The 22,285-nt window shown below is 36.2% G+C and overlaps 1 protein-coding gene across 1 annotated transcript in view; it reads left to right on the top strand.

The window, feature by feature from the left end:
* PIK3CB (phosphatidylinositol-4,5-bisphosphate 3-kinase catalytic subunit beta) overlaps positions 1–22,285 on the top strand; it is a 187,454-nt gene that overhangs the window by 119,363 nt on the left and 45,806 nt on the right. Inside the window, exons 12-14 of the mRNA XM_065942782.1 lie at positions 1,996–2,046; positions 14,798–14,986; positions 20,455–20,576. Coding sequence (XP_065798854.1) covers positions 1,996–2,046; positions 14,798–14,986; positions 20,455–20,576 — 362 coding nt within the window. The remainder of the gene's footprint in view (positions 1–1,995; positions 2,047–14,797; positions 14,987–20,454; positions 20,577–22,285) is intronic.

Genomic DNA, 22,285 nt, shown 5'->3' on the forward strand with positions numbered 1-22,285 from the left:
GGTTCAGTGGAAAGACTACTGAGTCGGAAGCCAGCTCTGTTTAGTACTGACTTTATCACTGAGCAAGTGAGACATGGTATCTGTGGAGTTCAGATTCCTTATTTATAAAATGAGGAAATCATAATTGTTCTCTGAGGTTCTTTCCAATTTAAAAGGGCTATAAATGCATTCATGTATGGCTCTAAACGTGTGAAATATTCAGTGTGTTGGTTCAGTTTAAAGATAATCACTAGTGTGATTAGAGTTGGTATTCAAAGAACAGATTATTTATCTTGCATATGGTCTTAGTAGGACTTACTTTTGTAAAAGCTGCAGTAAGGGCTTCCAACTTTTATATCTAACTTATGACTTTTTAGTGTATAAGCTGCATGTCTTGGGGATATGGAGAGTGTGTGGTGGAGGTTGAAAATTAGGCTATTATCTTTTACATGCTAAGAGAGCTAAGCTGTCACATATTTTATCTTCAGGTTTGGCATCTTTGTCTCAGGTATGATTGATGCTGGGTTTTTTGAGGAAATTTTGATCACATTCTCAGATAATAAATAAGAAATGTATTTTATTTACTTAAGTCATTTGAGTCCAAGCTGCCTTTAAACACTTATGTTATAGTACAATTTCAATTAATATATTGTACACCTAATTGTATTTTAACATTCTGTACCACCAAATAATTCTTCCTTTACTTTCATTTTAATTGAATTTTATCCACGTAGATGTAATTTTTCATTTTCTTCTAGAATCTTTTTCTGTTCAGTAATATACAACTAAATTAAAATTTGTGACTATTACAGTAGAAATCTCAAATATATCGAGAACCATATACTTTAATGTACACTAGGTAGAAAGTACATTTTGATGCATCCATTACATTTATTCTGTGGCTTTATTCAAGTATTTTTAATCTAATATTTTTAAGAGAAGTCCAGTTTTTTGACATGTTCAATTTCAGCATTGTTGTCAACAGAATCATCTACACCTGATCATTAAACTTTACTTTTGCCTTTTTGATCCCATGGAGAGTTTGTCTTTGAAGATCTACGTAAGATGGAAAGTTTAGTCTGTAAATGTGTTTAATATATTTTTTAGTTTTCTTTTAATTGTACAATTGCATATATGATCAGTTAAAAAACATAATGCAGATATAAAAAGTGAAAATTTCTTATGTTTTTATTTGATGTTTTCTGCTTTACCCACTTGTATACATTTTACTGTTCAAATTACTTTTATGATTATTGCTTAATATTAATAACTATGATATAATTTTATCACATAACAACCTTATGAAATAGGATGGCAATTACCAGTACACTTTATACATATGGATACAATTAAATCATTTGCAGAGAATTAGTTAACTCAGTAACTGGATATGGGTCTTCAGGTTTTTTTACCTGCTGAGCCTTTCCAGTAGACCAGTAGGTTCCCCATCTTTTCAAGAATCAGAGCCAGAGCCGCTTTTGAACTTACTAAATTCAGAAAATATTTTAAGGTTTTCTCTTGACATTACTTCTGCTTTTGTTATCTGCTAATTCAGAAGAAAATCGTGCCCAACTCTGAGACACCATGTACTGTAGCCCACCAGGGTCCTGTGTTCATGGAAATCTCCAGGGAAGAACACTGGAGTGGGTTGCCGTTTCCTTCTCCAACTATTACATACTTTTGCATTTTCTTAACCAGAAAATATTTACCTATATTAAAAATTTGTTCATATATGCTCGCCACTGCTTGTTTTATCTATAGAGAATCCTAGTATACTCTGGGAGTCAATAGTCCTTTATAGTAAAGAGTTTCTCAAGTGTTTGAGGATTGGGAATTACAGCATAATACCACTTTGCATTTAAAATTCACGCTTACATTATAAACCATAGAAATGCCATATCATATGTAGCTCCTGTACATGTGGATGTATAAGTCTATGTACAAGTCTAGACATTTACACCTATAATTTTACAAATACATGAGCCAAATTTTAATTTTTTCAATTTTTTTAAACAGATTATTGAAAAAGCAGCTGAGATTGCAAGCAGTGATAGTGCTAATGTATCAGTAAGTATCAAGGTTTTAAAATAGCCTTATGTTACAAAGTTGTGCTTATTATTAGTCACTTTCTTGTCATTTACGGTAATGGACTTATGGAAGACCATACTCATATGCAAGAATAGTCTGAATGTGTGTGAGTATGTACATTCTAATATTTTGTTAAATGGCAGCTTTTTCTGGTTGGTCTGTGTTTAGTTAGTAAGCACTTTTCTGGTTCAAGCACAGGTTCAGCAGCTGGTCTGTGAGGGATGCTCCGACACTTCATAAATTAGCGATACCATGTTTTAAATGTTACTTAATTGAATGAGGGCATTATATTTTCTTAACTTCTCTGACATAATAGAGCAGATATATTTAAGGCAGGTTTTGCAGTGCTGGGGACCCAGGTTTTTTGCATCTTGGTAATCTTTCTTGTTAATATGTAGTTTTTATCTCATTTAATATTGTTGCTTCAGCTTTCTACATTACTACGTTCCAGCCCGCAGGAACAGGAAAAGTTAGACTAGAGACCTAACGATAAGTGAGACAGAAATGTTGTCCTTGACTGGCAGTCATGTACTTGGCTAAGAGTAAGAGATTATAGTTAATAAAGCAAGAAGGGGACAGTGCACATTGACAGACAAACAGCAGTCTCTGCTACACACACCATACCCATTGTTTCTGCCCAGACTTCAAAATAGATTACTTTGTTTATTTTGTTTACAATGTGTGTGATATTTCTACCATCTATATTTTTTAATAATAATTTTTTTACTTTGACCTGAAGACTTTTCTGAGTTTTCATCTGATATTATCTTTTCATGTCATCATTTTATAATTTTCAAGTGACTATAGTAATGCCACTTTATATGGAATGGTCATTAGTTTAGAAGCCAGGAGGCAAATGGAGATAACGTATATGCTTTTATTATTTGTACAGAATGAATGCAATATTTAATGTTGTAGTTAGAGAAACGTCTGGCCCAGGCTGTCTTCTTCTTTTCTTTTTCTTTTTTTTTTCTTTAATTAAGAAAATTTTAAAGATTGTTGTTTAATTGCTTTTTAAGCTTTGTTTGCCCTGGGTCTTGCTTGCTGTGCACAGCCTTTCTCTAGTTGCGGTGCGCAGGGGCTCCTCTGTAGTGGCAGCACATGTGTTTCTCACTGTTGTGGAACAGGGGCTGTAGGGCGTGTGGGCTCTAGAGCCTGGGCTCAGTAGTGGTGATGCATGGGCTTAGTTGCTCCATGCCATGTGGAATCTACCTAGACCAGGGATTGGAACCTGTATCGCCTGTGTTGGCAGGCATATTCTTAACCATTGGACTACCAAGGAAGCCCTTTTTTAATTAAGGTACAATTGCTTTACAGTGTTTCAGGTGTACAGCAGAGTGATTCAGTTTTATGTATATGTTTCAGATTCTCTTCCATTATCAATTATTACAAGATACTGAATAGAGTTCCCTTTGCTATACAATAGATCTTTATTTTCTGTTTTATATATAGTTGTGTGCATCTGTTAATTCCAAGCTCCCAATGTATTCCCCTTAACTTTCTACTTTGGTAACTGTGAAGTTTGTTTTTTGTGTTGATATCTATTTCTGTTTTGTAGATAACGTACTTCAGTTAGTGTGATAATCTCTAGGTTCATTCCTTTTGCTGTAAGTGGCAATATTTCATTCTGTTTTTAAATTTTATTTTATTAAAGTATAGCTGATGTACAATATTGTGACAATTTCTACTGTATAGCAAAGTGATTCAGTTATACATATATGTACATATTCTTTTCCATTATGTTTTATCACAGGATATTGAATATAGTTCCATGTGCTATACAGTAGGAAATACTTCATCCTTTTATGACTAATACTCCGTTGTAAGATGTGTATGTATACACACTACGTCTCTGTCCATCCATCTGTCAGTGACCATTCATCCTCCCATATCTTGGCTGTTGTCAGTAGTGCTGCTATGAACATCAGTGAGCAGGGGTCTTTTTAAGTGAAGAGTTTTCATCTTTTCTGGATATATGTCCAGGAGTGGAATAGTTGGATCACATAGCCACTCTAGTTTTCGATCTTTTAAGGAACCTCCATACTGTCTTGTATAGTGGTTGCAGCAGTTTACATTACATTCCTACCAACAGTGTAGTGGGGTTCTTTTTTCTTTACCCACTTTTCACCATTTATGAATTGTAGGCTTTTTGATGATTACCATTTTGACTGGTGTGAAGTGGTACCTCATTTTTGTCTTGATTTGTATTTCTCTAATAATTAGAAATGTTGAGAATCTTTTCTTGTGCCTATTGGCCATCTGTATGTCTCCTTTGGAGAAATAGCTATTAACATTTAGATGTTCTAAACATTAAAAAAATTTTTTTAATTGAGCTGTATAAGCTGTTTGTATATTTTGGAAATTAATTTCTTTTTGGTTTCATTGTTTGTAAATATTTTCTCCCATTCTGTAGATTGTCTTTTCATTTTGTTTAGGATTTCCTTTACTGTGCATAAGCTGTTAAGTGTAACTGGCTCCCATTTGTTTACTTTTGCTTTTGTTTCCATTACTGTAGGAGACAGATAAAAAAATGTTGCTACAGTTAATTTCAAAGAGGATTTTGCTTATGTTTCCCTCTAGGAGTTTTATAGTACCATTTTGAGTTTATTTTTGTATGTAGTGTTAGAGAATGTTCTGATTTCATTCTTTTACATGTAGCCGTCCACATTTTCTCAAGGCCACTATTGTATATACTTGCCTCCTTTCTTGTAGACTAGTTGACGATAAGTGTATGGATATATTTCTGGGCTTTCTGTTCATTTCCATTGATCTATGTGTCTGTTTTTGTGCCAGTGCCATCCTCTTTGATTACTGTAGCTTTGTAGTATAGTCTGAAGTCAGGGAGTGTGACTGCTCCAGCTTTGTTCTTCTTTCTTAAGATTGTTTTGGCTATTTCCCAGGCTGTCATCTACTTTTTTTAGAGTTCTCAAAAATGTGCATAGCCCTGCAGTGCAGGTAACTCCTACTCCAAATACTTTCTGAGTACAGTTGACCCTTGAAGAACACAGTTACTGCGTAGGTCCTTTTACACACAGATTTCTCATTAAATACATACTATAGTACCACGTGATCTGCAAGTTGATTGAATTTGTGGATACAGAACCTCAGATACAGAGTATCAGCTGTAAAATTGTACATGGTTTTCGACTGTGCCGAGAGTCTTCATCCCTAATCCTCATGTTGTTTAAGGGTCAAGTGTAGTTCTCTTTAAGGAAATAAAATAATTTTATTACAGGTATACACTTATCTGGTTGTCTGGAAATTATGGAAGCATACAATTGCAGTCTAAGAGATAACATTTATATAGGCCTATCTTCATTCTCATGCCTGTTTTTAGTTACCCTTTATTAGTCTTAATATTGCTCTTTGAATATCAGAAGTCTAAATTTGTGTTATTTCTCCTATGATCTACTGCTATCTTACATAAATCAGAGGTTCTTTCCTTAATGAGGATGCAATATTCTTGTCCAGGTTTGCTGTATTTTTTTGTTTTTAGTGGGGATAGTTGTTGTCCAGTTACTCAGTCATGTTGACTCTTTGCGACCCCATGGACTGTAGCACATCAGGCTTGCCTGTCCTTCACCATCTCCTGGAGTTTGCTCAGAACTCATGTCCATCGAGTCAGTGATGCCATCCAAACATCTCATCCTCTGTCGTCCCCTTCTCCTCCTGCCTTCAGTTGTTCTCAGCATTAGGGTGTTGTCCAGTGAGTCAGCTCTTCGCATCAGGTGGTCAAATAGTGGAACTTCAGCTTCAGCATCAGTTCTTCCAATAAATATTCAGGGTCAGTTTCCTCTAGGATTGACTGGTTTGATCACCTTGCTGTCCAAGAGACTCTCGGAAGTCTTCTCCAGCACCACAGTTCAAGGCACCAATTCTTCAGTGCTCAGCCCTTTTTATTGTCTAACTCTCACATTCGTACTTAACTACTGGAAAGACCAGAGCTTTGATGATATGGACCATTGTAGGCAAAGTAATGTCTCTGCTTTTTAATACGCTGTCTAGGTTTGTCATGGTACAATGAGTAAATTGTATGGAACCAGAAATGTAAGTTTTTTTACTAACTGCTGCTTACCTCTCTCTCCTAGAGATACGTGTATAAACAGTTTAGCTTTGTGTGTACATATCTGTATATTGTTTAAAAAGTTCGAGATCTTTTTAGTTTCTCCCTTTTTCATCCAATGTATTTTATGTATCTTGTAATGTTTGTAGGAAGAGTTCCACTTCTCTCTTTATGAAAGCCTTGTTAATATTTCATGACATTAATTACTGATAGCCATTAGTTATTAAATATTCATATCTCCACTGAGGTATGTTTGCTTATTTCCACTTATTCTCTACTAAAGCTTTGTTGCAGTGACTATTTTGTATGTCTTTATACATGTTTGTGTTTTGTAGGATAAATTCCTATAAATAAAATTATAGATTGAAAGGTTTGTCCCCTTTTAGTAAGAAGTCTATCAAGTTGCATACCCTAAAAGAGTTAAAACACACTGTGGGAGGGTTTCTATCCTTTTGCGTTTCTGCCCACCCTTTTAATGTATTGATTCAGTGAACATAAACTGATGTCACATTATTTTAACTTGCATTTTCTTATGATTACTCAGGTTGGAGTTTGTTTCTTTAGATTTTTATCTTTTAAAAGATTTCTGTTTATTCCTTTTTCATGGCTATTCTGTCACATTAGTTCTTTCTGAGGAATAAAACAATCTTATCTTTAAGGTGGTCTCGCTTCTTCTTTTGGCATATATCTTTTCTTCTTATTTTGGCTTTTCTCAATGTTTGGTGATTCTTAGTTTAGCTCTTTTGTACTTGTGGCTCCCTGGTTGTTTGCTTATTCACTGTAACCCGCATTCAGTATTTGTAGGGCTTGGGGTAGGCTGTGCTGAAAATGAGTTTCCTATATGTGAAATTTGCCTCTCTTCTGAGACCAAGTGGCTCCCAAGCACTCAGGGAGTACCCAAGTACTCCCTGCTCCTCACTTCAGGTTTGGGCTGATCCCGTTGCTGTTTCAGCTCAGCACAAACAAAGCAAGGGGCATGCGTGACCACAGCAGCTGCTCAACCTGCAGATCCTTTACTAACTCCCCTGACGATCCCCCTGGCCTCCTCTCATTCCTTGTATCCTCTGATTCTAAGCTGGAATGCCTCCTGGAACTGTGTTTCTCACTACTGCTTGAATCCTATCAGATCTGATCCCTGATCCTGTCTGCTTTCTCTCTTTAAAGGTTTCCTATGTTAGACACTTTCTCTTGTATCCCAAAACTGTTACTGGTTCGTATTTTTAAATACTTAAAATACTTCATCTTTTTAAATGAAAGGAATAAAGAGAAGTATGTTCTCGTTCCACTGTTTTAATCCCCTCTTCATGTATATGTCAAGAGCATGTTACATTCCTTAATAAGATCATGGTAAGTTCACTTGTTGAATTCTGTGTGTGTGTGTGTGTGTGTGTGTTTAGTCACCGTCATGTCTGACTCTTAGTGACCCCGTGGATTGCAGTTCTCCAGGCTCCTCTGCCCATGGAATTTTCCAGGCATGGGCAGTGGAGTAGGGTGCCAGTTCCTCCTCCAGGGGATCTTCCCATCCAGGGATCCAACCCATGTCTCTTGCATTGGCAAGCAGATTCTTTACCACTGGCGCCACTAATAACCCAGTTTATGTACTACATTTTGTTTATACACTTGTTTGATTCCACATTTTAGCTATTGTGAATAACACTGCTATGAACATGAGTGTGCAAATAAATTTTGAGATGTTTCTGTCAATTCTTTTGGCTATGTACCCATAAATAGAATTATTAGATCATGTGGTAATTCTGTTTTTTATCTTTTGAGGAACTATCATTCTTTTCTAAAAAACTGTTCCATTTTACATTCCCACCTGCAAAATCCAACTGCAAAAGGATTACTAGTTTTTTCATATCCTTCTCAACAGCATTTCTGTTCTTTTGAAAGTGTTAAGTCTAAGAGATATTGGCATTTTAAAAAACATGTAGTTGCCAAAGATTGTGGGATATCTATAGAATAGAAAAAAATGTGATCTTTGTGAATTATCATTCTTGAATTGGCAGCTTTTGATCTTCCTAGCCAGTAGTTCTCAACCTGCGACTCTTTTTTGCCTCAAGTGGGGCATTAGTACGTGTTAAGTTTTCTTATTTGTCTCAACTCACTGGAGGTTGTTTCTGACAGGTAGTGAATGGCGTTCAGGGGCTACTCAACTTCCTTCAATGCACAAGACCATCCTCCTATGAGATGGCATGGGGGTTAGAAATCCTGCTTTAATCTAAAACATCTGTGTTAAAAAATTTGTTTTATTTTCTTATTGCTGAATCTCAGGCACAAAATCTTTAACGACTGGCTTTTGTGAATGCAGATGGTGACTCAGCCTATAGTTCAGAGGTTCTGGGGATCTACCTAGAATACTTTCTTTTGTTTTTTTTCCTATCGTTTTTATTTTTATTTTTTTTTCATTTATTTTTATTAGTTGGAGGCTAATTACAATGTGTGACAAAAACCACTACATTATTGTAAAGTAGACTGTTTTCTTAATAGAATGATATGGAATCTTTAATGCCCTCCATTTGATAGAAGAAAAGAGCAAACATTTAAAAAATAAAATCTCAGACTTTCTGAAAACCTGAGAGAAGAGTATGAAGAATTCCCGTACAGCTTTCTCCAACTTCCCCAACTGTTAACACTTGCTGTATTTGTTCTATCGTTCCATGTGTGTATATGCATTTCTTTCAGAATCATTTGAGATGAAGTGGCATCCATTATGCCATTTATCCTTTAATTCTTCAGTGTACATTTCCTAAAAATGAGGACATTCTCATAGTTAACCAGAGTCAATTCATGAAAATCAGGGAAATAATGTTGATACAGTTCTATTGTCTGTTCCCCACATTCCATTCGTATTTAGCCAATTGTCTCTGTAGTGTTCTTTAGGCCCAGGATTCAACCCAGGATTACTTGTTGTATTTCTTTGACATGTGTCTCTAGTTTCCTTCATTCTAGAAGAGTTCCTCAGTCTTTCCTTATCTTTAATGAGTGATTGGTTTTTTAAAGGATACAGATCAGTTCATTTGTAGAATGTCACTCAGTTTGGATTTGCCTAATGTTTTGTCATGATCGGATTCTAGCTATGCATTTTTAGCATGAATACATTGAAGTGGTGGGGACTTCCCTGATGACTCAGTGGTAAAGAATCTGCTGCCAATACAGGAGACACACAAGACGAGGATTTGATCCCTGGGTTGGGAATATCCTCTGGAGAAGGAAATGGCAACCCAATCCAGTATTCTTGTCGGGATAATCCCATGGACAGAGAAGCCTGGCGGGCTACAGTCTATGGGCTTGCAAAGAATCGGACACAACCGAGCACATTGAAGTGGTGATGTATCCTTACTGCATTTTACTCACAGGCAAACAATGTCAATTGGTCGTTTTGGTTCTTTTTTTTTTTCGTGGTTCTTGTTCCATTACTGTTGATATTAATTATTATTACTTGGTTAGGATAGTGTCTAATATGTTCTTCTACTATGAAGTTAATAAGTAAGTAGTTTGTGGAGTTATTTTGAGACTTAGGAAACATACTGTTTCACAGCTAACTTTCACCCACTTGTTTTAGTTATTAATACAGATTGTCTGAACCAGTATTACAGTAGTTTCCAAAGTGCTGATTTTCAATTTTATTTTCCTTTTGAGTTTGTTAGTTGACTTATACTGTAGGTTAAATGTTTTTCTCACACATAGCCCCGCCCCCCCATTTATTTACTTAAAAAATTATAGTAGTTTGAATTTGTGATTTCTTATTTATTTAATGACATAGTTAATTTCAATGTGCAGATTTGACCCAGATTTTGCCTGTGGCAAGTCAAGTTCTATCTTGTGTCTGTTTGACCTTTGGTATCATTCTTTTGAGCGTCTCCTTCTTATGGTACAAAAAAGTGTTCCAGGCTCATATGGTGATTTCTTTACGCCCATTTTGGTTTCAGTCATTCCTCCTGGGAGTCCTGATTCCTTTTGTTTGTCAAAAGTATTTAGATTCCCAATCATGGGCACTCAGTATTCTCATTGTCCTTGGCATGCAATTGCATTAGGTATTTTCATGAAACAGAGCTAGGTAGTATGTGCTCGGCTGCATATTTGAGCATCCCTGGTGAGTCAGTGGTGAAGAACTCACCTGCCAATAAACAGGAGATGCAAGTTTGATTCCTAGGTCAGGAAGATCCCCTGGAGGACTACAAGATAGTCCACTCCACTGTTCTTACCTGGGAAATCCCATGGACAAAGGTACCTGGCAGGCTACACTCCATGGGGTTGTAAAAGAATCAGACATGATTTAGTGACTAAACGACAACAAAAATCACCGAGACATGTTTCTTTCCTTTATCTACTAAAAACCACGAGTTCTTATCACTGTCTCTAATATGGATTCACTACCATAGGATTTCTTTTTAGTCTGTGCCTTAATGTATTTTAATTTACCTTTTCTGACAGTGAGTAATCTGGATTCCTATCAACCTTAACATACTTATTTGCTCAGTCCTCTGTTTGTAATCAATCTCCCAATCATTTAACTGTCTTCTCAGTCGCTGTCCCACCCACTGTGACTGCATGTACTGTCTCATCCTCAGCTGTATGTTTTTCAGGTCCCCAGTCTGGCCAATGCTTAGTTAATTCTGTCCTTTGAAAGCATATTGCTAACACGTTTTGAGTTTCTAGCCTCTCTGAATATGACAGATGAATTTTCCAGACCCATGACCCCCCCACCTCCAGTGAGCAAGGGGAAAGAGCCATAATCTTTTTTCCATATGCTCATGGCAGGATACATATGTTGTGTTTCATTTTGGTCAATAAAGCATAATATGTATATGATTTGAAAAATATAGATGTTTTTTGCTTCCTGCAACATTTCCGGTAGTTGTTTGTTTTTACCTTGGATTTATTCAGTACTGTGCTTCTCATAGCTCAGTAAACAATCACAGTGCAATTACACAGTTAACTCATTGCTCTTCCCTCTTCCTTTACTGCTCTGTCTTCAGGATATTTACTTGTAGCAGGTCTGTAAAGTCTTATTTTGATCCATGAGATTATAGTAGATCTGCTAGGTTTTTTCACTATTTAACTCAATAGCAGTCTGCCTTTCTCTGGCATGAACAATTTATATTCTTTGTTGTTTGCAGTATCAGCTTTCACTTTTATATGTAAGTGTAGGATTCTGATTACTTGCAATGATCATTTTTCAAAGAAACTCAGTCAAGTTTGTGAAATAAAGCATATGATTTATAGATTGAGGCTCTGGATATAAACCCACTGTAGTTCATACATGGGGGGAGAGATTAGAGTTTGTGTCTGTATGGATATGGATACATGTCTATAAAAAGACTTTATTTTTGCTAAGAGCAGTTTTACACTCAAAACATTTAGGAGGACTGTACAGAGATTTGCCACATATCCCTGCCCCTGCACGTATATAGGCCTCCTGTTTATTAGCATCACTCACCAGAATGGTACATTATTACTAGGGAAGAATTTATATTAATATATCATAATTACTCAATGGCCATAGTTTGCCTTAGATTTCCTTCCTGCTGTTCTGTATTCTGTGGGTGTGGACAAATGTACAATGACATACAGGACTTCCAAAGTAGTGCAGTGGTAAACAAAACACCAGCCAGTGCTAGAGACTCAGGAGAGGTGGGTTGGATCCCTGGAACAGGAAGATTCCCTGGAGGAGAAAATGGCAGCCTACTTCAGTATTCTTGACTAGAAAATTCCTTGGGCAGAGCCTGGTGGTTAAAATCTATATGATCGGCAGGTTGGACACACTGAGCATATATGCACACATGCATAATGACATATCTGTCCATGGCAACCACTGATCTTTTTAATGTCTCCATAGTTTTGCTTTTTCCAGAATGTTGTAGTGGAACCATTTCGCATATAGACTTTTCAGATTGTCTTGTTTCTGTTAGTCATATGCATTTAAAGTTTCTCTGTGTCTTTTTGTGACATACATGACAGGTCATTTCCTTTAGTGCTAAATAGTTTTCCATTTTGTGTATTACAGTTTATCCATTTAGTTACCCATTCACCTACTGAAAAACATCTTGGTTGCCTCCAAGTTTTGGAAACTTTATTTATTTATTTATTTTAATTTTTTATTTATTTATTTTTTTGGAAACTTTAAAGCTGCTATAAACATCCATGTACAGGTTTTTGTGTGGACATAAGCTTTTGACTCCTTTTGGTAAATATAAATAACCAAGGAGCGTGATAACTGGATTGTGTGGTAAGAGTGTTTAGTTTTGTAGGAAATTGCCAAACGGTCTTCCTAAATGATTGTAGTATTTTGCATTCCCATCAGCATTGAACAGAGTAGCTCCACATCCTTAGCAGGTTTAGATATTGTCAGTGTTTTCGATTTGGGCCATTCTAATAGGTATGTAGTCATATTTCATTTTGTTTTAATTTGCATAACCCTGCTGACATGTGATGTTAAACATCTTTCCATATATCATCAGTTCAGTTCAATTGCTCAGTCATGTCCGACTCTTTGTGACCCCATGAACTGCATGCACCACACCAGGCTTCCTGGTCTATCACGAACTCCAGGAGCTTGCTCAGACTCATGTCTATCGAATTGGTGATGCCATCCAACCATCTCATTCTCTGTTGTCCCCTTCTTTTCCTGCCTTCAATCCCTCCCAGCATCAGGTTATTTTCCAATGAGTCAGTTATTTGCATCAGGTGGCCAAAGTATTGGAGTTTCAGCTTCAGCATCAGTCCTTCCAATGAATATTCAGGACTGATTTCCTTATATATATGTATATATTTTACCATCTGTATTTATTATTTTTGAGGTATTTCTTCAGGTCTTTGATCTATATTTTTGTCTATTGTTTGTTTTCTTGCTGTTGAGGTTTAAGAATTCTTTGTATATTTTGGATACCAGTCCTTTATTATAAGATATGTGCACATATTTCCCCCCAGTCTGTGGCCTGTGTTTTCATTCCATTGACATCTTCTTTTGCAGAGCAGATAATTTAAAATTTCAGGAAAGTTTAGCTTATCAATTATTTCAGTGATGGATCATGCATTTAGTTTTATATGTGATAAGTTATCACCAAACCCAAGGTCATTTAGATTTTCTCCTGTTTTCTTCTAGGAGTTTTATAGTTTTGTATTTCACATTTATTGTTACCTAAGTCATGTAGTTTTGGCCCTTAACCTTGTTCTTTCTGTTTTGATAATGTGTTGACTCTTCTGGGTTTTTTGCCCTTCCATATAAACTTTAAAATCAGTTTTTTGATAGCCACATAATAACTTACTGAGATCTTAATTGGGTTAGAATTGAATCTATTCATATTAAGTTGAGGAAAACTAACAGTATTGAATCTTCTTATCCATGAACATGGAATATAGCTCCATTTATTTAATTCTTTGATTACTTTCATCAGAGTTCTATAGTTTTCCTTATATAGATCTTGTATGTATTTTGTTAACTTTATACCTGTTTACTTACTTTGGGGTAGTAATGTAAAGGGCATTGTGTTAATCAATTTTAAATTCCACTTGTGTATTGCTAATACATAAGAAGATGATTTACTTTTATATATTAAACTTGTATCCCACACTTGGTGTAATTGCTTATTGGTTCCAATGGTGTTTTTGTTGACTGTTTCAGATTTTGTCTATGGGGAATTGTGTTATCCTAATTCTTTTTAACATATGCATGTACTATTTTGAATCTCACTACTTTAGAAAGTTAGTGGTTTGATTTAATTAAGTTTAATGTTGATATGAAATCCCAGCTAAAGTAATTTCAAGTACCAAATGGCAAACTAATAGAATATGTTAATAAATCCTTACACAATCTTGTCAGATAGTTCTGGAGATTTTTTGAGGGGGTGGGCTAAGGGAGATACATTTTTGCCTAAATGGTATAGTTTTTCTTTATATTTGGGAAAATGTATCTTTACTTTCATGTTAGTCTCAATTCAGAGTCTGAATTGAACAAACAGTATGGTCCATTTTCTTTATTTCAATATATTCTTATAAGAATTGTTAAAGAAAATGGGATAGCTTTTTTTTTTAATGTTTGATTTTAGCCACGATTCAATTCTTAATCTAAATGGTTTAGTGCCTCAGAGCTAAGAAGGCACCTATTACTTTTTTCTAAAAAAGAAAACTTCATAGTTTTGGTTCATCTTTGTTTTTTTCTTTGTAGCAATTAAAAATTTTAAAAGATGAGAAACTCAGTTCAAATATGACTTCTTTTTAATCCAAATTGTAATTCTGCCACCTAGTGTTTGTACATGGACTTTAAAAGAGGATTCTTTTTTTTTCTTTCTTTTAAAAAAACTAAGGATAATTTTTCCTTAATCTTTAGTTTACAAATTTAATACTCAGCTTAATGAAACTTTTGAAGGGAGCTGCAACTTTCTAATGAATTAAATTGTACATATCTCACATTTTAAAGTTCATTATTTTCAAAATTCATGATATAATTAACCCTTGAACAACATGGGTTTGTCTTGTGCAGATCAAATGAATTTTGTTTTAATATACACATTCTACAGTACCACATGATTCGTGGTTTGGTTAAATGCATGGATTTAGGGGTTTTCTACTGCTTGGGAGTTGGTGCCCCTAACCCCTGTGTTCAAGGTTTACCAGTTATGTTTACATGATTCAGTTTTGTAACCAGTAATTTTGCTCTCTTAGAGTCGAGGTGGAAAGAAGTTTCTTGCTGTACTGAAAGAAATCTTGGACAGGGATCCATTGTCTCAACTGTGTGAGAATGAAATGGATCTAATTTGGACTTTGCGACAAGACTGCAGAGAGAATTTCCCACACGCATTGCCGAAATTGCTGCTGTCGATCAAGTGGAATAAACTTGAGGATGTAGCTCAGGTAACAAGAGATCATTTTTGTAACTCCATCTGGTGGTTATGTTACTTTATTGATTTCACGTAAATTGTCCTTTCCTACAAACATATGTTTCCACAGGTTGGATAATTTTCTGCAGGAGAAGTTTTCGGGTTTTAAACTCTTAGGTCTTTTGATCTAAATGGTAGACCAGAAAGTTTTAAGATTTCAAAATCCCAAATTCTGAGTAGGTTTTCTATGTCCTTTACTAAAGATAATTAAAACTTAGGTCTTGGAATAATTTCTGCCAGCATATGGTAGATGCTGGGTTACTTTTACCAGCTTTATCAATAAAGTCCTAGGTTTTCATCTTAAGACCCTTTGCAACGAATGTCTAAAATGCATATGTATTATTTGAAATTAACCTCTATTTTTAGAAGTTAACGGTTTAGATAACAAATTAAATGATCTAAAACATCTCTTTTACGATTTATTTAAAGCTGGGCAGTGTTGATGAATGTTTGCCTTTAGGCAGTATAGAAAAAAGGAAAAAAAATTTGGATCCAGAAGAAGCCACCAGATTTTAGCTACTTAACTTTATTTTCAAGAACCTTTGAAAAAACAGTGGCATTACAAAATGCATTTGGTTACCAATTTTCTCCAGAAAGATTCTTGAATTGATTTTTTAATCAGAATGAATACATTTGTTATATTAAGAGAACCACATTTATTCACCTTACTTACTTGAATTCAATTAGTCTTTTACATTTTTTCTTGTTTTATTAAATCTATAATGACTTAAATTTAGTTGAGAAATACATATTTATTTGAATCTTATATTTTGAAGATCTTTGCTTTATTTTATTTCTCAAATTAAGTTTAGAAAGGATTTCTTTTGAGTTTATTCCTGGTGTCTAATGTTTTTTTTTTGGAATCATGCTACAAAATTATAGGATATGCCTTGTTTAAGCTGTTTATACAGCTAGGCCACATGACCATTACTTTGAAAAGGAGTTATTTTTGTCAGATGTCTGTTTTTTAAAGCTAGGTTTTAATTGTTCTGATATAGTTGTCATCTAACCAGTTATTTCTTTAAATTCAAGGTTAGTTTTCTGTGAACCCCCATAATGATTGAATGTAAGATATAAGAATTTTTTAGTTGGCACATTTGCCTATTTCTTATGAATAGTGTTCATCTCCAAGTGCCTATCCAAGAAATACATCATTTTATTATTTTGAATAGAATTAGAATAGAAAAAAATTCTTGCTGTACTCTTAAGATATCTGAAAGAGAGGTTTTGTATTCTAGCTGTCAGAAAATAGAATAAGACAGTTCAAGCTTAATATTTCTTTATTTGAACCCCAGGGACACAGATTTTTTTTTTTTTAATAAAATTTTTATTGGAGAAAAATAGAACCACCACGTACACAGGGAAAAGAACACAAAAATTCAACTGATACAGAACTGTCACAACTCCCCAATGTTGTTTGCGATTACTTTTCAATTTCTTAAATGGCTTCCCTCAATTTTTTAAATAGCCTTGCCAATTTTCAGCTGAAATAGAATCAAGTTTTCAAAAAATTAAGAGCCTCAGCGAAGGGACCAGCTTTTAAGATAACAAAGGTGACACCAAGAGTCTCCTAATAGGACCAATTCTACCGAAAAATTCCTGAAGCACATAACTACTGAGTCTGGTAGAACAGTAGCTCAGAGACCATCAGGGATTAGTTAGAACACTGACTCAGACGGTCCAGTATGCAGAGAGGGCAAACAAAAAAGCTGCATTTCCCTGTCAGATGAGTTCACGTAAGAAAACCAAGGAGGTACTAAGAAAATACAGGCAATGGCTGCTCAAAATAATTAAGAAGGCAATCTAAATACCACATATTATTAGACAACAGTGTGTAAAGTGATGCAATTAGAAAACAGGCAACTTTAAAAAAATATGGTCACAGGTTTTTGAGAACTCAAGTAAACAATCAATAGCAAACAAGAGCTGAAAGTCTTCTCAGCTGAGGGTTGAAAGTGAAAGTGAAGTCGCTCAATCACATCTGACTCTTTGCGACCCTGTGGACTGTAGCCCACCAGGCTCCTCCGTCCATGGGATTCTCCAGGCAAGAATACTGGAGTGGGTTGCCATTTCCTTCTCCAACAGATTTTTATACTGAGGAATTTAGTATACTTGTCTCATTTCCATGAGTGAATCTAAAGCATTGTGTTTCAGATGTAAGTTACTTTCCTCCATTGTGTAGAAAAAGTCAGTAGTGTAACTTAATACTCAAAAAGAAAAATTTAAATGTGTATAGGCAAGTGCAGGAAGCAGAGAAGGCATTGGGAACCCACTTCAGTACTCTTGCCTGGAAAATCCCATGGATGAAGGAGCCTAGTAGGCTGCAGTCAATGGGGTCTCGAAGTCGGACACAACTAAGCGACTTCACTTTCACTTTTCATTTTCATGCATTGGAGAAGGAAATGGCAACCCACTCCAGTGTTCTTGCCTGGAGAATCCCAGTGATGGCGGAGCCGTTGGGCTTCCGTCTGTGGGGTCGCACAGAGTCGGACAGGACTGAAGCGACTTAGCAGCAGCAGCAGCAAGTACAGGAAGACATGAATTTCATGATCCTAAGCCCCCCTTTTAGTAGTCTAGAAAGGTAGAGCAAAAGAATAAAAAAATAGTGTGTTTTATTTTCTCCCTGGTCCTATCCCATTGCCAGTTACACTAATCTGGTAGAAGAGACTATAAACCATATTTTCAATAAATTGATTTCCTGACTTCCCTAGTGGTCACTTGGTTAAGAATCCGCCTGATGATGTAGGTGACGTGGTTTGATCCCTGGGCTGGGAAGATTCCTCATGCCATGGGGCAGCTGAGCCCATTCTTCACAGTTACTGAGCCTGTGCTCTGTAGAGCCTAAGAGCCTTAAGTACTGATGGCCACGTGCCCTAGAGCTCATGCCCTATAACTAGAGTGACCCCGCTCACCAAAACTAGGGAAAGCAATTGAACGGCCACTAAGATGCAGTGCAGTCAAAAATAAATAAATGTGGAGAAGGAAATGGCAACCCACTCCATTACTCTTGCCTGGAAAATTCCATGGATGGAGGAGACTAGTAGGCTACAGTCCATGGGGTTGCAAAGAGTCAGACACAACTGAGCAACTTTGCTTTCAGTAGTATTTTATTTGTAATACTATGTGTTGTTTATTGGTCAAGTTTTGCCTATTAAAATGAAGAAAGTCTACTAAAATAAATAAATAAATGAAGAAATAAAAATTTTTTAAAAATTGGCTGCCTAAGAGAAGTGGAGAGTCAGAACCTGGTGCTAATTTTACTGTGATTCTGAAGGTATAAGCCATGGGTGAAAATTGTGTAACAGATTAGCCTCCCATTAATCCACAAGAAAGTATTCTTTTAGCATACTGCAGAAGGGATTTCAATAGCCATATAAATAGTGAAATTAATTCAATCGTCTCTGCAGCAGATGAATAATTAATTACATGTTAATTTCACTATTTTTTTTGGCTAAGTCATATTTGCCTTCCCTGTTTGCTTCCATAGCTTTCATCAAACTGAAGTGATGAGTGTTTGTAATTTAATGTTTGTATTTCAATTTAATAATTATAAATAACATGCTAAGAGAATTACTTTTCAGTAGTAGGGCTGTTTTTAACCCATAACATAGTTGAACCTCTGGTATTATATAACATTATGCATCCCAGTATTGTTTTTGTGGAGCAGTGTATTCCATGTGTTAACTGCGGATGCTAGGAGTTTTTTTAAACTATTAGTTCCTTAGGAAACAGTCCCCCTTATCTATATAAGAAGGACTACTGGTCCATTAGAATTTTGGAGAAAGTGGGTGATAAAACCTGGGGTGAGGTAGGTGTTGCATATCTTTAAACTAATATTCCTCAATCTTTTCTCATTATTACCCTCCTAGGAAGCATTTTACATATTTTTCCCCTAATAGCCCTATCCCCATGGGGTTTTGATACCACAGATAAGTGTATGTTCATCTGCCTGTGTACTGTATGCGTACATATACTGTATACATTAAAAGAGCAAGTATAAGAGGTAAACATTTTCTTTAGTAGTTTAAGAATAATTGAATCAAGATTTAATGTAAAAGTTAAAATGTAAAAAGTAACATTTCACTGTATTTGTTGAATAACTTTGACATAATTAATTATGTAAATTGCACATTTATATCCAAGTTAGTAATTTATGTAAATGTATATTAAAAATAGTAATGTAATCAGCTTCTAAAATTTACTGAAAAGGCTTATTTTTTTCTGCTAATGTAAAGCAATTTAAAATTAATATCTCTGGTCTTGATGTCAGTGCTGTTTAAGTAATACCCAGGAAAACCCAGTGATATAAGTTAGAAATTAAGGAATAAGACTTTGTTGTATAAAGTTGAGCTTTGGACAGTCACAACTCATAATTATCAGAAAAGTGTTTCACTCGCCTCCATATCCACTTTTCTTTCCACTTCCCTTCTGCGGTAAGAATGTAAGCTATAAGCATATCAAAATCATGAGGAGGAAGGGACTCTACAAAATCAACCCTTCATAAAAGGAAATCATAAAAGGAAGCTCTGATGAGTCTCACTGCATTCTGATGGGAGGCAGATAAAATCCTTTCTAGAAATTTGGGTTTTCTGGAACTTAGGTTTCCATGTCCATCTGAGCTCAGCCTTCACTGGTACTCCCAAGTCATCCCCCCATGGGATGCTTTTTTATCCTATGTCTCGATAATTTCTAAGTGGCATCTGTAGATGGGAAACTGGCTGTATTTAGTAAACTAGGTACTGTTTATTTCCTATGGGTAACTTACTATGATTTAAAGGATTTACTAAAGTTTTATAAAGTGATAGATACTCTTAAACTCAAGATAATTTTATGTTGATTTATTAATGTACTTTTTATATGTAAAGTGCCTTTTATTAGTTTGCGTCTTGCAGCTTATATTTGTACTTTGAATTTTACTTTTAAGTATTTCTTTTTTTTTAAATTTATTTTTAATTGGAGGATACTTTCTTTACAGTGTTGTGTTGATTTCTGTTGTACAACAAGATGAATCAGCTTTAAGTATATATATATATATATATCCCTCCCTCTTTAGCCTTCCTCAAAGGTGTTTAAGTATTTTTTGGTCATTTCTCTTTCCTCCCCTTCCTCTCACCTTCTCCTCTCCTCTTGCCCCTGCCTTTATTTCCTTTAAAAAGTTTTTAATGGTTAATGATTGTAGAATTCATATATTCAGTGTGTCATTCTACTTCCAGCTAAGTACATAATCACTTTTTGCCTGCTTACCTAGAGAATAGTCAGCAGAGACCATCTTTTATTAACCTATATTAGCAATAATGGATTTTTGAGACCTTAGTAATTGCACGTGTGCTTCTCCTTTCTTTTGACCCATCTCTGTTCCTGTGTACCGAGAAAAAACAGATAAGTGGTTCAGAAATGATAGGAGAGAAAAGTAATCTTTTTTTCCTTTCAATTTTTGAACAGCTTCAAGCACTACTTCAGATTTGGCCTAAACTGCCCCCCCGGGAGGCCCTCGAGCTTCTAGATTTCAACTATCCAGATCAGTATGTGCGAGAGTATGCTGTGGGCTGCCTGCAACAGATGAGGTATCTCCTGCAGGGGCTTTTTGGGGTCAAGGAATAACTTGTGGGTGAGAAGAGAAGTTGAGATCTGCTTGAATGTTCTGTAAGAAAGGAAAAGGCTAGGAATGATTCAGGTCAGAGCGCTTGTCCCCTTCCTCCCTGTTGTTCTGTCACACTCTCAAGTCTCCTATCCAACACACACACACACACACAAACACACACACACACACACACACGTCAGAGCGCTTGTCCCCTTCCTCCCTGTTGTTCTGTCACACTCTCAAGTCTCCTATCCAACACACACACACATACACACACACACACATCAGAGCGCTTGTCCCCTTCCTCCCTGTTGTTCTCTCTCAAGTCTCTCCTATCCAACAACACACAGACACACACACGCTAGGAATGATTCAGGTCAGAGCGTTTGTCCCCTTCCTCCCTGTTGTTCTATCTCTCAAGTCTCTCCTATCCAACACACACACACACACACACACACACACACACACACGTCAGAGCGTTCGTTCCCTTCCTCCCTGTTGTTCTATCTCTCAAGTCTCTCCTATCCAACACACACACACACACACACACACGTCAGAGCGTTCGTTCCCTTCCTCCCTGTTGTTCTATCACACTCTCAAGTCTGTCTTATCCAACACACACACACAATACAGATGTTTTTGTTTTTGGCCACACCACATGGCATGCAGTATCTTAGATCCTTGGCCAAGTATTAAACCCACACCCCCTGCAGTGGAAACACAGTACCTTCACCACTGTACCATCAGGGAAGTCCCCTCTCTATAACAAACAAAAAAGCAGTCAAAAACTGCATTTGGTGGTCCCCAAGATCACTCTCCAGTGTCATGACTCTTGGCTAAGATTTATTATAGCAAAAGAATCCAGAGCAGAATTGGCAGAGGAAAAATTCAGGGGGCAAAATCCCGTGGAAACCAGAGAGATGCTGCTATGAGTTCTTTCCAAAAGGAGTCACACTGACTGCACTTAATTCCCCCAGCAACAATTCATGACGGCATGCCTGAATACTGTCTACCAGAGAGCTTGTTAGAGACTTGGTTGTACTTTGTTTGTTGGCTAGTTTGATTTTTATTAAGACCTAGTCAGTTAAGTACCTCTGTCTAGCATATTCCCAAATCCTAGACTCCCGAAATGAAAATGGGTGTTGGGCATAAGCTGTACTGTTTGCAAAAGCAGTTTAAGCAGTGACCCAGTCTTATCCGTTAGGGTGGTGAGAAGCCTTCCCAGTCTATATTCCCAGATGCCAGCCAAGGGCTAACCTTGTAAGCTTACTTTTTCAAAGGATAGCAATCTGGCTTGCTATTCTATTAACTTTTTTTTTTTTTTTAAGTCTTTTTTTTTTTTTTTTTTTTAATTTTTCAGTGGGTTTTGTCATACATTGATATGAATCAGCCATAGAGTTACACGTATTCCCCATCCCGGTCCCCCATCCCACCTCCCTCTCCACCCGATTCCTCTGGGTCTTCCCAGCCCACCAGGCCCGAGCACTTGACTCATGCCTCCCACCTGGGCTGGTGGTCTGTTTCACCACAGATAATATACATGCTGTTCTTTCGAAACATCCCACCCTCACCTTCTCCCACAGAGTTCAAAAGTCTGTTCTGTACTTCTGCGTCTCTTCTTCTGCCCTGCATATAGGGCCATCGTTACCATCTTTCTAAATTCCGTATATATGTGTTAGTATACTGTAATGT

The sequence above is a fragment of the Muntiacus reevesi genome, chromosome 8 (assembly GCF_963930625.1).
Source record: "Muntiacus reevesi chromosome 8, mMunRee1.1, whole genome shotgun sequence".
In the NCBI taxonomy this organism is placed as follows: Eukaryota; Metazoa; Chordata; class Mammalia; order Artiodactyla; family Cervidae; genus Muntiacus; species Muntiacus reevesi.